The following is a 17,599-nucleotide window of genomic DNA, read 5'->3' as shown; positions in this document are numbered from 1 at the left end:
GGGCGAAGAGTCACAGGCCCTGGCTGAGTCACTCTGTCTGAATGCAAAGATTCAAGGGGACAGAGTATAGGGAGTGACTAAAGAAGTATCTAGAAATAGGGGTGTTTCAGTGAACTGTTACTTTGTGTCTTTTGCTGAGCACATTGTGAATTTTGTAGAAACTGCAATAAATGGAAGGGATAGGAGGCGTTATTTCTTTTTCATATGATCAAGGACTGGCAGAAACCAGTAAATACAGCCGTATTTACCAAGTGTGGCTTTCGAAGACTGGAACTCAGAATTTCCAGTCTGTGTAACAGCCACAGCCCAAGCATTTGGCAGTGAGTGGCGTGATTCCCCAGTGCAGGCCCAGGCGGTGGCTATGTGGGGCCTGGGGCCACAGGAGGGGCCCAGAGCCAGACACCGCCCAGAGGGGAGGGGCAGAGGGCAGAGGTGGTGCTGGGTGGGGCCTGGGCCCTGCCTGCTCCACCACACCCAGCCTAAGCTGCCTGCTCCTCAGCCTGCAGCAGGAGCCGGCCGTGCCCAGTCTCTAAGTAGACGCTGACCTGTGTCTCTTTGTCTCCCTGGGAAAGGTGGCCACGAAGTGAACGACATGGCTTGGTGGAAATCTTGGGTGAGTGGGAGCTAGCAGGGGACATGGGCTCCTGAACGGTGCTGGGTGCTGGTCACTTGGGAGGCCCGAGTGAACATACAGGCAGAACTTCAGCCGAGGCCGGCTCAGTCAACACTCAGCTGCCTGCTGGGCCAGCACCGGGAGAGAGCTGAGAAGGAACTGTCCCAGGCCTAGAGGCACTCATGGCAGCGATGGGACCTGCATGGGGAAGACGGCCGGATAAACAAACCTTGAAATGCAACTGAGGAAGCTGAAGGGTGGAGGAGTCTAGAGAAAGAGCCGCACAGAAGTCAGGCTACTCAAAGGAGCAGCTATCATGGCCGAGCCGTGCGGGACCGTGTGTGGTGTGTGCACACACGTGTGTACTTGGGGTGAAGCGGGCAGACTGCTCTTGCAGAGGGAAGAGTATGTGCAAAGGCGCAGAAGGGTAGGGAGGTGGCTTCAGAGGGAGCATGGCCCGAGGGCCCCAAGTGGGGATGAGATGGACCGGGAGAAGCAGGCAGGGCTGGGTCCTAAAGGGCCTCTCATGGCACACTCAGGAAGTCGGGCTTTACCTTAAGAGCAATGGGGAGCCATTGAAGGGCTTTGAGCTGAAGAGTAACGTGATTGAATATGCTGATATTGGGGGACCCATCAATGCTCATGCCTCGGGGCCTGGGAGGGTGGGCAGGCCTCCTGGGATCAATGGCATTTGTTTGTTTTGCGGGGGAGTTTTTTGTCTTTTTTTTTAAAGATGACCGGTAAGGGGATCTTAACCCTTGACTTGGTGTTGTCAGCACCACGCTCACCCAGTGAGCCAACCGGCCATCCCTATAGGGGATCTGAACCCGTGGCCTTGGTGTTATCAGCACTGTACTCTCCCGAGTGAGCCACTGAGCCACGGGGCCTGCTCCAGCATTTGTTTGTTTAGATTGGGCAGGGAGGAGCATGAACAGAAGGACCAGGTCTGCTGGGGCCTTGTGTGGCTGGAATCTGCGCCTTCCAGAGTGAGTGGGGCTGAGTTGGGGAGGGCAGTGCAGCCTGTCTGCAGCCGAACCCACAGGTTCCCAGGAGCTTCCTGTCTCGGTTTGAGTCTGATCATTTTTGTGCTAAGGAGTTAAAACACAGAAGCAGATGACATCTCCTGGACAGGCACCATGCTGTGTCATTCATCCCCAGTCAGCCCTGGGAAGTCAGTGCTGTGCTTTCTAGTTTACAGATGAGGAAACGGAGTCTCAGAGACATCGAATGGCTTGCTCAGCACCCACGGCCAGCAGAATCAGGGCAGAGAGAACTCGGGTCTCTCCTGCCCTGTCCCCAGGCTCTCTGGAGGACCAGGCTTCTGGAAGTCTCTTCCTCACAAACATCACAACACAGGGAGGGCCCTCATTGCAAACATGCTGGGTTATGGACAGGAGGACAGAGAGGAAGCCAGGGTGAGGTGGGGCAGCTGCCAGGACAGGTCAAGGGGCCATGGAGACCTCCAGTTTCACACTGGCTGCTGGGAACATGTTTTTGAGCAGATGGAGGTGGCAGGGCAAGCCCAGTGCTGGGCAGTTTCCAAAGTCAGGTGCTGATTGTGGGCTGTGCAGCAGTGGTGCAGGGATGAAGGGCCATCTGTGAAAGGACCTAGCCAAACTGGCAGCATAGGGATGGCATTCACTGAGAGCCTACTGTTTGCCGGACATTTCTTTAAGTGCCTCACATTCAACATCTCATGCGAGCCTCACGACAAGTCTATGTGAGGAGGATGAGGAACTGAGGCACAAGGTGGCTCAACATGTGCCAACCTTGACACACTCGTAGGTGGTAGGGTTAGGATCTGAGCAGCCTGACTCCAGAGCCCAAACTCTGTGGGCCTGAGCCATCTACAACCCAGGGGAGACTGGGCTTGAGGCAATGAGTTCACAGGTAGACTCACCTGCAACTGGCTGAGCTACCGGTGAGGACAAATGTCCTCTGGGCACAATGCCAGGCAGGAACAGGATGGGAGGGGATGAAAGAGCAACTAAAGGATCCCTGCCCCACCCCGTCTTCAGGGTGTGGCTCCTGTCTCCAGGGAGTGCCCCTCTGTGCCTCTTTTGTAGGGATAAGCTTGTCTCCCAGGTTCTCTGGGCAGTCTGTGATGGGGAAGGCAGAGGTGTGACAGGCCCCAGTGCCCATCACAGACACATTATGGATGTAGAATCACAGGCTGGGCTGAGTCACCTTTTCAGTGAAAATGTGCCTGTCTGGACTAGCCCGCCCCTGGCAAGACCCAGCAGGAGCCTGAGGCAGACCCTTCCTCCAACAGCAGGGGGTCTGGGATGGAAATCTGTGAAGTGCCACCACTCCAGACCGATATCCTGGGCTCTGATTCCCAGGATATCGCCCCTTTTTATGTAAAACCTTACAGTGGGAAGCGTAACAGAGGCTTCTCGATGTGACAAAATCAGAACCAGCCAGGGAGCCACATACAAACACGGCCACCTGAGCCCCACCTCATACCTGCCAAATGAGACGCTCTTGAGTGACTTGGTCACAAATCCTGGTCAGGCACCGCAGCACCACAGCCCCCCGTGTGTTGGCTTGGGGCGTGGTGTAATCCCATTTGAGGGCCCCCAGAGCTGGGCACTGAGAGCTGAGATGCCCCCACACTCGCAGACGGCCCGCATTCCTGTGGGTGAGGCTTCGTTCCGTGAAGTGTTCCAGGAAAACTCAGTGTCTGGGAAAGGTTGAGTCAGTAGAGTGGGGGAGGTAGACAGAGCCCGGCTTCTGAGTCAGACTGTGGGGGAAGTCCCAGCACCTCCACCAACGAGCTGTGTAGCCTTGACAACCTCACGAGCCCAGGTCCCTTGCCTGTACACTGGGGCACTGACACTCACCTAGTGGCGCTGTGGGGGAGTCCGAGAAATAAGTGCTGCACCTGGAGCACCAGGCACACGCGAGGAGCTCAAGTCACTAAGAGGTGGGACAGGGGCCCACAAGCTATAATGTATGTGTGTACACAGTTGGTGACATCTGGGACCACCTGGGCTCTCTGGATGGAATTTCCACAGAAATTATTTCTAATAATTTTTGCTGTGAAACATGGTGCTAAGAAATGAGACAGGCAGACTTGTCATTTGAGATACAAGCAAAGGATACAGAAAGATGTCTTACCTCTTGTATGTTCTTACAGATATACGATGGATGGGAATCTGCTCTGTATTTTCAGGCTCTAACCCAGGGCGTGGATGAAGGAATGAATGGATGGATGGGTGGATGGATGGATGAGTGGATGGATGGATGGATGGATGGATGGATGGATGAGTGGATGGGTGGATGGATGGGTGGATGGATGAGTGGATGGGTGGATGGATGGGTGGATGGATGGATGGATGGATGGATGAGTGGATGGGTGGATGGATGGGTGGATGGATGAGTGGATGGGTGGATGGATGGGTGAATGGATGGATGAATGGATGGGTGGGTGGATGGGTGGATGGATGGGTGGATGGGTGGATGAGTGGATGGGTGGGTGGATGGGTGGATGGCTGGATGGGTGGGTGGATGGGTGGATGGGTGGGTGGGTGGATGGGTGGGTGGGTGGGTGGATGGATGGGTGGTTGGATGGGTGGGTCTTTAGGTGGATGGGTGGGTGGATGGGTGGGTGGATGGGTGGATGGGTGGGTGGATGGGTGGATGGATGGATGGATGGTTGGATGGGTGGATGGGCGGGTGGATGGTTGGATGGATGGATGGATGGGTGGATGGATGGATGGATGGATGGATGTGGTGGCTGAATGGCTGGGTGACTGGGTAGAAAATGGCTAAACAGATGAATGGATGAGTGGGTAGGTGGGAGAGTAGACGGAGGGATGGGAGGAGGGGGCGATGGAAAAGACAGGTGACAGGTGTGTGGAAGACCAGACTTGATGCGACTAAACTCTTCTATTTGAAAGATCTCTGAGTCTCCCTCAAATTCAGTGCCTATATCCAAACCCTGCCCCTCTCTACCATTCCTCCCCACAAAGCACGTACTTATGCGGGGTCATCCATTTTAAGCACCTGAGAAATTCCACAGGGCACAAGTTTAAAGAGCCCTCTGGCAAGCCCTGAATCAGGATTGGAAGTCAAGGGCTCAGGTATTTTGGTTATTTCACAATCTGCAGAATATCCTGTGGTTCATTCTTAACCTAACCCTCTGACCCCCGTGAGCCTGTGGACAGGATGGTCAGCTGGGCCCTCCGGCCCTCTGAATTCCTATAGATACCTACGCCTCAGGAAGAGGGCAGACTGAGCTCAAACCATTCCTCAGAAACAAAGAGTCATGCCCGGCTTCCCAGCCTCCTCCGCATGCTCTTACAGCAGCACATTCAGCTCCAAGAAGCCTTTTCTTATGCGCTCACTTTCCTCACAGCTTTGGGTGGGTCTTTCTATTCCTGCTGCCCATGGATGGTGCTGGGAGTGGCTGGACATGCTGCACACCCCCAGATGGCACAGGGAAGGAGAGGAGAGGATTTGCAGCTTCTCCCTGAAAGCTCTGGCTCTGGCTGCTCCAGTCTGTTGGCCAAGGGCCTGGAGGGCTCAGCCAGTGGCCTGCAAGGGCCGAGCTGGTCTCAGTGCCCACGGAAGGAGCTCACCCTGCAGGGGCGGGCCAAAAGGTGGGCTGGGAGCCTGCGCTGTCCTCCCTTCCCTTCCTGCTTTGAGCAGACCTGGCTCTCTTGCAGATTGAACAGGATGGTGTCACGGTGAAGGGAAATCCCCACTTTAACCCAGACCCAGATGCAGAGACCCTGTACAAAGCCATGAAGGGGATCGGTGAGTGGACGTCCGTGACCTTTCCATGGGAGGGCTGTGTCTCTCTACTCAAGACCCCTCCACTCACAGCCCTGGAAAGCAGGTGCCAGGGTAGAGCCGGGGAGTTGGGGCATCTCCACAACACTCTGAGACTGACTCTCTTACCTAGAGAATTACACAGCCCCCAGGTTCCCCAGCAGTGGTTGGCACCCACCCCCCGAGACTGAAGAGATGGGATTGCTGAGAAATCTTTACATTATCTCCACTTCCCAAATGAGAAAATGAGGCTGCTTGCCCAGTGCCACAAGGTCAATGAGAGGCCAGGCAGGGACACAGATCCAGTGGTCTGGTCTCAGTCCCTCTCCTACTGCCACCAAAACCAAGGAGGGAAGGACAGGAAATCTCACCTGGCCTAGCTCCAAAGGCCCAGGGGCGATGTCTGGAGTCACCTAGTCCTCAGATCCTCTCACTGTGTGGTTGGACCTGGGCCACACCCCAACCCTACATGGGTGGGAGGTAGAATGGGGAGGTGGATCTTCTGAGTGTCTTTTTACATTGTGAAAATCATCCAGGTGTTTGAAGCTATCCGGGTGGTGTGTCCCCACTGCTGAGCCACCAAGCAGCTGCTTCCCGCCCCCCCAGCCCTAACCAGTCCCCCTGGGGTAGCAGAGCTGCTCACGCTGTGTACCCCTGCAGGGACCAATGAGCAGGCCATCATCGACGTGCTCACCAGGAGAAGCAACATGCAGCGACAGCAGATCGCCAAGTCCTTCAAGGCCCAGTTTGGCAAGGTAAAGGGAAGGCTTATGGGGGCTGAGTGGGAGGTTGCCTGGAGAGGGCTGGGAGGCTTGCAATTTCTAGAGACCCACTCCATTGGGAGGCAGCTCCATTCTGGACAAGGTCTTTCTCCAGAGCCAATAGAAATATGGACATATGGGACATTTTTACACTAAAACAATTACTCTTTATTTAAGTAAAAACAAATTTAACTGGCCACCCTGTGTTTCATCTGACAGCCCCTCTGCAGCTCCCAGCCCCTGGCCTGCGGTGGCCTCCTGCTGTCGAGCCCCACCTTCCTTCCCCACCTCCTCTCTCCTGTACTCCACCTTCGCTGTGCAGGCCCCATCCATGAGCTCTGTCTCCCTGCCTCCAGCTTTGCTCATCCTGCCCTTGAGCCTGGGCCACCCTTCTCTTTCCCACACCCCAGGGATGCAGGCCTGGCCCCTTCCGTTCTGCGGCACGAGCCACTTACGCTGTACCTCCTGCCTTCTGCACATGACCTCTGGGTGCAGGGAGCAAGCAGGCCAGACGCTTCGTTTCTCCTCCCACCTGCCCACTCCAAGGACAGAGCCAGATGTTTGTGCAAACTCAGTAAACACAGGAATAACTGCGTGCATAGCCGTGGGCACCTGGAGGATTCCATCAGCTCAAATCACTAGTTTGGAGATGTAGCACAGGAAGACCAGTGTCCCTCTGGAGAAACCAATGTGCATTTGCACAATTTTTGTCTTAGAGGAACCAATGTGCTTCTATCCAATTTCTGTCTCTTAATCCTCACAGCTATGCATATTTCTCTGCATTCAACATTTGGGAAACGATGTTCAGAAAGGTTGAAGAAGTTGCCCAGGGTCCCAAGTATGTAAGCAACAGGTTGGGATTTAAGTCCAAGTCCAACGAAGACTTTGATCTTTCTGCTGCTCTGTGCAGATCGGTGGGGTGTGGCCTTGCAGCTCCTCCAAGACATGTGCCCTTAGAAGGAGACACGCAGGAGACATTTTCCACTCATTCATTCATTCATTCACTGAGCGCCTGTGGGCCAAGTGGCCGGCATTTAATGGTGCCACCCCCAGAGCCTGCAGTCTGGTGAGCAATGGTGATCTTATTTTACTGTGAGCTTATGACATGCCCAGCACTGCGTTTGTGAGTGGGTCACACACGTGTCTCGTAAGCAGCAGTAAGAAGCAGAAGTACCGTCTATTGAACCGAGAAGGATGCCGATGCTCAGACAGCCTGAGGGGCTGGCCCAGGACACCCCAGCCAGCCCATCCTGCCGCCTGCACTCAGGTGGGCCTGGCATGTGATCGTCACCGTTCCTTGTTCCTGCATTAGGAGCTCATCGAGACCTTGAAGTCGGAGCTGAGTGGCAAGTTTGAGAGACTCATTGTGGCCCTCATGTACCCGCCATACAGATACGAAGCAAAGGAGCTGCATGATGCCATGAAGGTAACTCGGCAGGCAGGTGTGGAGGGCAGAAACGCTTGCAGTGACTAGGTGGGGGAACAATGCCCAGGACTTGGCACGGGCAGCTCTGGCTCCCCTGGTGCCACCATGGGGCATGGCCATGTGGACCCTGGCTGAGCCCAGCAAGCTTGCAGCCTGCTACTCAGACCAGGATTGGCCAGCCTCTGACATCGCAAGGCCATGATGAAGCCAAAATCAGTACTTCTCAGAACATCACTAGACCAGGTGTGCAGCAGAACTAGAAACCAACCTCTGTAGTCCCAGCACGGCCTTGGGGCTCCCCTTTACTTTCCACCAGTGCTCTTGCTTTTGCAGATTAGGAAGGCATGGGGACCAGTAACAGTGATTATTTCCACTGGGGGACACTCGCTGTGCCAGGCACTTTATATCTATGGTCTCTAATCCATCTTCGGGGTGGGGCAGATTATTATCCCAGTTTATGGATGAGGGTGCTTAGGCTCTGGGTGGTAGATCGACCTGAGACCACCCAACTAAGGATGCAGAGCTGAGACAGCTTCCTCACCACCCAACCTGCCCTTAGTACCCCTCACTGAAGACAAACATGTAGCATCTGCCAGCAGAGCCCCAGCAGAGGGGACAGAGCAGGGATGGTGCTTCTTCCTGAGGCTCAGGTGTCCTGAGAAAAGAGGGTGTGGACAGAGCAGGAGGCCCGGGCAGAGCTCTCCAGCATGCAGAGGTTTCTGTCTCCAGGGCTTGGGAACCAAAGAGGGCGTCATCATTGAGATCCTGGCCTCTCGGACCAAGAACCAGCTACAGGAGATAATGAAGGCATACAAGGAGGGTAAGGGGGCTATGGAGGTGGAGGGATGAGGGGGCCTGAATCAAAGTCTCACTTGGGAATGGACACAAGCTTCAGCAACCCGGCAGGGAACAAGGGTCAGGCAGCATACTGGGCCACATTAGAAAGGACCCTTTCTGGCCTTTTGCACTCATGGATTCTGAGAACCTGCTGTGTGCCTAGTCCTGTGCCTGACGGTGCAACTGGACATGACTCAGATCTCTAAGCTCACCAGCTGCTGGGGAGGGGGACATGCACACAGCTAAACTCTCTGCCCCTCGAGGGCCGTGCAGTGTGGAGGGCCAGAGGCTACATCAGTGGGAGACAGGGCTGACTCCCTCCTGGCTGGGCACAGGCTGACCCAAGGGACCACCAAGGGCCATCTGCCAGGGCCCCATGGTAGTGGGGCTGTGGACTACAGGCTGGTTATCATAGTCTATAGGATGCTGGGCCAGCAGAGGTTGGCCAGGCCTCCACATTGTGTACCTAGTGGGGGTTTGGCTTTGCCAAACCTTGCAACGAAGTGGAGTTCGATTGGCCGCCCCTGTCTTGGCTCTCTGGCCTGGTCCACCTCTGTGCTTTGAGCTTGGGTGCACATCCATGTCCCTTCTAGTTCTGAACGACCATGTGGTGACAGACCTCTGCCCCTCGGACACCTGGGCATCGCATCCAGGCCTCGTGCCACAGACTCATCCTTTCTAGAAGTCTCTAATCAGGATGAGTGTGGGAGATGGTGCTGGAAGGAGGAAAGCAGGCCTTGCTAGGCCCTGCGTCTCTGCCCATGCTTCCTGGTCCTCTTGACTCTGCAGACTATGGGTCCAGCCTGGAGAAAGACATCCAAGCAGACACGAGTGGCTACCTGGAGAGGATCCTGGTGTGCCTCCTGCAGGTATCACAGCCTAGGCTCCTGGCAACCCCTTGACTTGGGGATCCCAACAGCTCCACCCCAGGGAGCAGCTCTTGAGCAGAGTTGCTAGGGTGGGGGTAGGGACATGGGCTCATTGAGTGCATGTCAGCATGGATAGAGGGTCCTGACTGCAGAGCCCCACACCTCTCCTGACCTCAGAAGCAGGAGGAGAAGCTCCCTTTCACCTAGAAGTTCCTTCGTGCCACACTCCAGGTCAGGCACTTTGTTTGCCTTAGCTCGCCGAGCCCCTATGCCCCTGAGGCAGCCCACTTCACAGATGAGAAACAGAGGCCTGGAGAGGATGACTGGCTTGCTGAAAGTCCTGCAGCCAAAAAGCAGCAGAGCCCTGCCTGCCCTCCGAGCCTGGCTCTCCCCTTGGCCCAGCTGCTCTTGTCAGGCAGCCTGCCTTACAGAGCTGCCTCTTCTGTTCCTAGGGCAGCAGGGATGATGTGAGCAGCTTTGTGGACCCAGGGCTGGCACTCCAGGATGCACAGGTGAGACTGAACCCCGCTGGCCACATAGCCCCAGCCCCTGCCATCTGGACTCCAGGGACTGATGCCTGAAAACCTCACTGGGTACCTCTGTCCGTGGGGCTTTATTTGATGCTAGGCCAGGCGCACTCAGCTCAGCCTTTGCCCTGTGGGGTCCAAGGAGGAGAGTGACGGTGCTGGGGAGACGCAGGAGGAGGAAGGGGCATGACCTGGATAGGGGGCACTAAAGCTCTGTCCAGCAGGACCTTGGCGTTCGGTGCTACCCAGAGGCAGAGTGAGGCTAGAGGAGGGTGGGGGGACTTCCTAGCGTAGCTTCCACGCAACATAGAGAAGAGCTTTTAAGCCAGAGCAGCTGGAGGACGAGGAACTCAGGGGTCGTGTGTCAGCATCAGAGCCGGCACATAGGGGAGCACGCTGGCCTGCGGACGCACGGGGCTGGCCGTCTGTCCCGCTCTGGGCCTCCAGGGTTCCGTCCCTCAGCTCCTCGGCCTCCTTCACCGGTTTGTGTCTCTGTCCCAATGCCAGGATTTGTACGCTGCGGGGGAGAAGATCCGCGGGACTGACGAGGTGAAATTCATCACCATCTTGTGCACGCGGAGTGCCACTCACCTGAGGAGAGGTGCCACAGGGGTGCCCGGGCAGATGTCTGGTGTGCGGCCTTGGCAAGGAACGGGGCTGGGTAGAGAGCCAGGGAGCCCTGGACTCTTCCGCTGGCAAACACGTGGGAGGTCAGGGTGGCGCATTAACGTGTAGGCTCCGCCTGTCCCCTACCTGGAGCCCTCTCTCCACAGTGTTTGAGGAATATGAGAAAATCGCCAACAAGAGCATTGAGGACAGCATCAAGAGTGAGACCCACGGCTCACTGGAGGAGGCCATGCTCACCGTGGGTAAGCGCAGGGCTCGGTGTGGGCCGTGCCAGAGAGCAGAGGGCTGGATTCCTAGGGTCACCTGCAAGGGACCACCCCCAGTCCACACTCTCAGCCTGTACCCTGCAGCCCAGGACCCTGGGGCCGTTCCACTGCTACAGTTTCAGTGTGTCCTGCCAAGGACTGTTCTCAGTGCTGCCTGCATGGTGCACAGTGTGGTGTGAGTGTGCACAGGTGAGTGTGACTGTGTCTAAGTGTGTGCAGAAGTTCGTGTGGGCGGGTGTGTGTGAGAGTGTTAGGCAGAAGGTATGTGAGTGTGTGTGCGTTTGTGAACATAAGTGTGTGAGTGCGTATGTGGGTGTGAGTGTGTGCTTGAGAGACGGTGGGGCTTGTGTATGCACGCACACATTACTGACTCTGCCAGACCCAGGCCCTGGGCGTGCCCACAGCAGCCACACAGGGAGCATTCAGTTTCTGGTTCCAGTTCTAATTGTGAAGCCCTGAACAAAGTCACCTTTCTGAACCTGAGCCAGGGGCCTGGTCCCTGCCTTAGTTGATGATTGAAGAAGTGACGATATGTGGTTTGAGTCCAAACTGATGGATGTGTGACCTGACGCTGGGGACCGTTGAGAGCTTCCCCACAGCAGGAGGTTGGGTCCCCTTAGGAGACCCATTCCAGAGCACATCCTCAGGCTCAGAGCTGAGATCATAATGGGAAGAATCATTGCCAAGCAGAGAACTGAGGCCCAGGTGAAGGGCCTCCCTCCCATGGGAGCCATGGTCGGGGCTGCAGGGCTGGGCACTCCCCTCCACACCGGCTGCCTCTGTGCAGAGCTGGCCCCGCCTCTCGGGGTGGACGGGGACATCTGAGATTCCCCAGCTGCTTCGACTGCTGTGACATAATCCAGTCTATGTTGGAGCATCTAAGCACACCCCCTGCTCCAGTCTCAGCTTCCAGCATCAGCCCCTAGATGGGCTCTGAACACATCCTGGATAGTTTTTGGGCAGGAACTGCAATGGCACGCAGTACCCCGATGCCAAACACCTCCTGTCCGTTTCCCCCTGAAGCCTCATGTCACTCCCACTGTACAGATGGGACAGGAGGCCGAGTCACGAAGCCAAGCTGCATCATCGAGGCAGGGGTTGAACACACGTCCACACTCCTTCTGCAGCCCTAGGTTAAAATGCCAGCCTCCCCCATCCAGATGCCCAGTCTCTGAAGCAGCACCCGTGAAAGCAAGCATGGGCCAGCTCCCAGGACCGGATGCCCCTGAGTGCCTTAGTCCTCTGGGGCTGAGCCCCACCTTTTGCATGGGAATTCAACATGCAGGGTTCCTGCTAATAAGTGACACACAGAGAGGGCACTCTGAGGCCAGCGCCCACCATACTGTGGCTCCTCTGTGGAGCGGAGTGGCTAGATTATTGGCAGAGCTGTCTCTGCATGTGAGAGCCCAGAGGCTGCTCCGGGTCAGAGCTGTTCTCTGATAGGTCTGAGCTGGTGTCCCCAGAAGAGTCTGGCAGGCTCAGTGCATTTCACCTCTCACCCTTTTACCTGCCTGCCCCAGGTCATTGGAGCTGCGTCCAGTGCCCCAGCCTTCCTTCCCTGTCCCACCCCACTTGACACAAAGCCTCCTGTTATGGCACTAGGCAGGGCATGTAAAATAGGCCGAGCTTGCACAATGCTAAGCCTTAAGACCTGAGGCAAGACGTAAATAAATAAAGGAGCAAGCAATGCCACCCACACCCTCCAGCTGTTAACAGAGCTTTCCTGTTTGCCAGTGAAGTGCACCCGGAACCTCCACAGCTACTTTGCAGAGAGACTCTACTACGCCATGAAGGTAACTGTCCTTCTGCCCCCCTTACAATCAGCCCTACATGGCACCAACTGCAAAGCCAAGGAGCAAACTTAAGTAGAGCCACCACCATCTTCAACACTGGGGTCTTCTCTTATCCCAGCCTCTTGTGTGTCAGAAGCGTTTTAGTCCTCACAGGGCAATCTGAGTCTGGGAAAGGGAAGCCACATTCCCTAAAGGTGAATTGGAGCAGGTGCACTCACTGGAGTTCATTGCACTCAACTTTACAACAATCCCGTGAGGCCCGTGTGGTAATTGCCATCTTAGAAACTGTGATACTCAGGCTCGAGGTCAAAGCCGCACAGCTGCTAAGTGGCAGAGCCTCAACTTGAACCAAGCCAGTCCCTTTCATTGTACCATGTGGCCTCCTTGAGAGAGTGGATTTGCTACTAGAGATCACAGGTGGGTTTGCAGGAATCGAGGCACGCTTGGTATGGACAGTTCCAAGGGAGATTGTCACACAGGGCAGCTTAGTTGTCCTACATGTGCTGGGGTGCCAATCTTTTTGCCTGTTGTCCAAAAGTCTACATGAGCCACAAAAACAAATGTCCAAACCACTTAGATCAGATGGAATTTCTGGTGTCTGAAACCAAACTGGAAGATAGATAGTTAAATTAATTCCCTAAGACTAAAGTCAGTGCCCACCTGCTCTGACTTATGGTTGCTGACACCCCTGAGAGAAGATCTATACCAGAAACCCCCAAGCTCTCTGGCCAGCCTACCCAAGAAGTGAGAGGGCTGGGATTCTGCGGCCACGCAGCTGCCTCTGACGTGAGATGGTCAGTGTTGCAAGCGAGCAGGAAGGCCCTGCTTGTGAAATGGCCAGCGAACTTGACTTTGAGGCTGGTGCCGCTCAAGGAAGAAGTACTCTTCCTGGAGCAGGGGGTGTTTTGCATCCAGAATCGGATGTGGCAAACCAAACACCCACTGCAGTTTGGGGCACTCTGCTTCTAACACGGGAGGCGACGTGGGCAGTGGGTGAGAAGAGGTGAAGGGAACGGAAGCCCTAAGCCACTGGAGCAGCCTTCACTGTGCTTACCCCGCTGAAGCAGAGGCTCGCTCCTGCATCTCCCTCCCTCTGCGAGCCCCAGAATCTGACTGCAAAGACTTGTCCCTCACTGCAGAGATGGACAGGAAAGGAGAGAGGTGATCCTTGACTGCCACTGTCTTGTTCAGGGAGCGGGGACGCGTGACGGGACCCTGATAAGGAACATCGTTTCAAGGAGCGAGATTGACCTAAATCTTATCAAGTATCAGTTCAAGATGATGTACGGCAAGACCCTCAGCAGCATGATCATGGTAAGCCACGAGTTCCCAACTCTAACGTGTCTGAAATATGGACATTACTGGGAGACTCAGATGCTGTGACCAATGTCACATGTGTCCTTCCCTTCCCAGTGGGCATCCCATGCTTGCACTCATTACCACGTGTTATGTGCAGGGAACAATAGGGAGTCAACGTGGCCTGAGCCTGGAGGGGCGTATGGGGCGGGGGTGGAGCACAGAGACCAGGTCATGGAGGCCTCTCTAGGTCTCTCCCAGAAAGTTGGCTTTGCATTGAGTTATGGTTGCCCCTTTGAAAACACACCAGATCCTTACAGAAGGGACCATATCTGAAGAGTCAATGAGAATAAAATATTTGGTACAAATGTGAGCCCACCACTCAAATCTAGATTTAGGTAATCCTGGCAGCAAACTTAAGCAGATAAATCAGTTAGGTCCCAATGGATGGCCTAACCAGATTCTAATTAGTGAAAGTCCTGGAGCCTTCAAAGCACACAGCGATTATCACACTGCTATAACTTCCAGAGAAAGAGCTCGTCTGGCAATCAATGCAAATCGAGACTTTGACAATTTCATTAGCAGAAGTGAAATCATGACAGATGCATCTCCAAGTCATTACTGGCTACCAAGTTGAGTCTAGTTCTCCTACAAGTGTCTACTGTTAACTACATTTTCCGAGAAACACGAAGCTTACGATATGTTTAAAAGACATTTCTGCTATAAGATGTTTCAGGATGGGCATCAGGTAGGCAGGGCTGAGGAGAGGGTTGGAATGATGGTTTTGTGTTAGGATCCCAGCCAATCTTGGCAGGAGATGGGAGGGCCAGGCACAAACCAGCCCAGCCTGCTGCTGTGTCACCCGCAGGCAGTCTCAACTGTCTGTCATGAATTCTTCCAACCACACGTGGTCACTAATAGCCTTGGAGAGATTTCTATTCCTTCTCACCATTCCAGTTACATAGGTCATACTGCAGAAGAACAAAAACATCGTTAGGTAAAAATGCTCACCTCAGCCCATCCAAGATGTAGACCCGTCCGAGATGTAGACCCTGTGAGAGAGACAGACTCAGCAGGCCGATTACTGCACCATCACTAATGCAGCCCCCCATCCTGAGACCCGTGAAGCCCTCCTCTTAGGGTTTTGCCTAATGTGGTCACTGAAGAAAACTTAGGTTAAATTGTGAATAAGTTGACCAAACATCTTCTTTGTAAGATAGACCACTCTCCATTCTACAGGTGTCATCAAAGCAAAAATGATTTCCAACAGTAATGCGAGCGTTTAAAACTCCTGCGTGGGAGGAGTCTGTAGGAAAACGTGTAAAAACGCCACACAAACGTATCCATTTTAAAAAGCAGACAAAATTGCTTTCCTAAAAAAGAAAACCATATTGCAAAAATTGTCTGAAAAATAGTAAAAACAAAAAAGGGGGACATTGAAAACGTAGTTTAAAATCTACAAGATTTCAGGCTCAAAACAGGCAAATTTTTTACTAAACTATCAAGGCATAATTCATTCCCAAGTGACCTAAACTGCTCCAGAGCATAGGAAAGTGCAACTAGCCCGAGCCTTACCACTAACCACGTGGCCTCGGATGAATCCATTTCGCTCTCAGGCCTTTTGTCCTCAACCACATAAAAAGGAAAGGAGCCGACTTGACCTCGCTCCTTCCTCACTCTGTGTACAGATCCTTGACTAGCCAGTCCTATCAAGTCCCAGTAGTAGCTCAGAAATGGGCTCAGCCAGTGGAGCTGTGGGGTCAGTCTTATTGGGAGGGGAACACTGCCTGACGCCTGCCTGAGCCAGCTGCTGTGCGGGCAAGCTCACCTTTCTCCTGCTCCTTACCCTCCACCACGTCTCAGCAAGGTGCGTATCATCACCAACAGCATTGCACAATCAAGAGAACCAGTCTCAGAGGAGGTGAAGGGACTTGCCTTGCCACAGGGTCAGTGTATGGCGAAACTGTGGTCCAGATCTGCACAGCCCAAAGGCCAGGCTCTCTCCACTCAGGGCCTCGCCTCCAGGCATAGCACGGGACACCCTGCTTTCAGCCTTGGTTCCCTGAACTGCACTAGCAGGTGTTGAATGAATAGTGGATCATGTGGAATAAATGAATGCTTGGGCACACCTGAGTCCCTAATGAAACACAGGAAGAGCCCTGGGGCAGCCGAGAGGCTAAGGGAGCCACCCACATGCCTTCCTTGTGTAAGAGGGGAACCGTCTCTGCAACCCATATAGGTGGTAGAGAATCAAAAGGAGCTAGAAAGGAATAGCTTGAAATAAAAAACAAGGAAAGAGAGGTCACATAGCATGGAGCCTGTGGCATAGGAACCCTCAGAGGGGTGGGCCAGGCCCCACCCAAGGAGCACAACTCTTCATAAAAACTCCCGGGAGCCAGGCCAGCCTCTCAGTCGGCCTCTTCTCACGCTCCTGTGCCTCCTGTCCTCAGGAAGACACCAGTGGTGACTACAAGAATGCCCTGCTGAGCCTGGTGGGCAGCGACCCCTGAAGGCACAGAAGAACAGGAGCAAGGCCAAGAAGCCAGCACCTCCGGGCCCTGCTTGCTGGACCTTGGCCGTGGATGGGGGCGTGGGGTTGGGGCACCACAGCCAGCCTTTCAGTCTTCTATTGCCCAGTTTCCAGTCCTTTCCAGCAGTCTTTCTAACCCAGAGGGCGGGATCAGCCTGGGGTTCCTCTTCCACCTTCCTCCCGGGGCCTTCCCAGGTGTGAGCATAAGGGCAGCTTTCGCACGCCTCCGGCCTGCAGGGGCTCGGGCTCATTTCTTCCTCCCTGGACAGGAGCTTCCCAAGTTTGACTGGTCACGGAGTCACCTGGGCACGGGTTACACAGATATCCTGGCCCTATGCCCCATCAACTGAATCAGGGTCTCCAGACGAGGGACCAGGGAACATGAATTTGTAACAAGCATCTCAGCTGACAGTCTTCTCTGTCGGGCAGCCAGCGAGAAGGCTGTGAGAGCCCTTATGTTTCAGAGCCCAGGCTCACAGGCAGCTGAGAGCAGAACACAGATGCCCGTGCCATCTGCGGTGCCGCAGTGTCCACTCACCAGCAGGTAGCACAGGGGAACCTGGCCAAGCCCTGTGCACAACTCTGATCCCAGCAAACAGCAGCTAGGACTGGGTCCCTGGAGGAGCTGAGATGCCTTTGTTGTGGTTTTCAGAATAATAAAGGTTTGTACCTTCAGATCAAGTGTCTTTGGATTTTTAGTAGTGACCAGAGTAGGGCCAATTTAATTTGTCAAGAGCAGAGCTTGGGGGAGCCACGAAGCCTGAGCACACCCATGGGCGTTTCCCTGCGGGAACTCCCTGGGTGAACTGTGCTGTCACCCTGGGGACAACTCTTGTAAGTGAGGATAGTTTCTATTTGCCTCCTGGCCTGTAACCCAAATCCCCATATCCCAGGGCTGCAAGGGGCTTGAAAAGTCATCTAGTCCTATTCCAACCTGCAGCTTGGCTCACCTCCACAGCACCCACCCTGACACCCAGGGGTGGTCCTGGCAGAACTTGGGGTGTACTTGGCTTCCTCCAAAGAGGGGAACTCACTACCTTCTTGAACGGCTCGGTCTTTTCCAACCAGTGTGATCAGTAGAGTTCTTCCTTTAACTGAGCCAACATCTGCCACAGCTCCCCACCTCCATGCCCACTGCTCTCCATTCTGCCATCTAGGGCTACAGCATTCATTCCCTCCCAGTGACAATAAGGCCCACATGTTCCACTAAGACTCTGTCAACACTAAATATTTCCAGTCCCTTCAACTAGCCCTGCTGGAGCCTGGCTTGGGGCCACC

General features: G+C 54.6%; 1 protein-coding gene across 1 annotated transcript; it reads left to right on the top strand.

Annotated features, from left to right (window-relative positions):
* The first annotated feature begins 528 nt into the window (after positions 1-528).
* On the top strand, positions 529-16,951 carry LOC134369607 (annexin A8). The gene is made up of 12 exons (XM_063086164.1): positions 529-613; positions 5,284-5,374; positions 6,050-6,144; positions 7,463-7,576; positions 8,306-8,396; positions 9,203-9,282; positions 9,735-9,794; positions 10,317-10,410; positions 10,583-10,678; positions 12,437-12,495; positions 13,687-13,809; positions 16,242-16,951. The coding sequence occupies exons 1-12, from the start codon at positions 593-595 to the stop codon at positions 16,299-16,301; spliced, it is 984 nt and encodes a 327-aa protein (XP_062942234.1). The 5' UTR covers positions 529-592; the 3' UTR covers positions 16,302-16,951.
* Positions 16,952-17,599: the final 648 nt, after the last annotated feature.

Source organism: Cynocephalus volans, chromosome 2 (assembly GCF_027409185.1).
Source record: "Cynocephalus volans isolate mCynVol1 chromosome 2, mCynVol1.pri, whole genome shotgun sequence".
Taxonomy (NCBI): Eukaryota; Metazoa; Chordata; class Mammalia; order Dermoptera; family Cynocephalidae; genus Cynocephalus; species Cynocephalus volans.
This window is presented reverse-complemented; position numbering and strand designations above follow the sequence as displayed.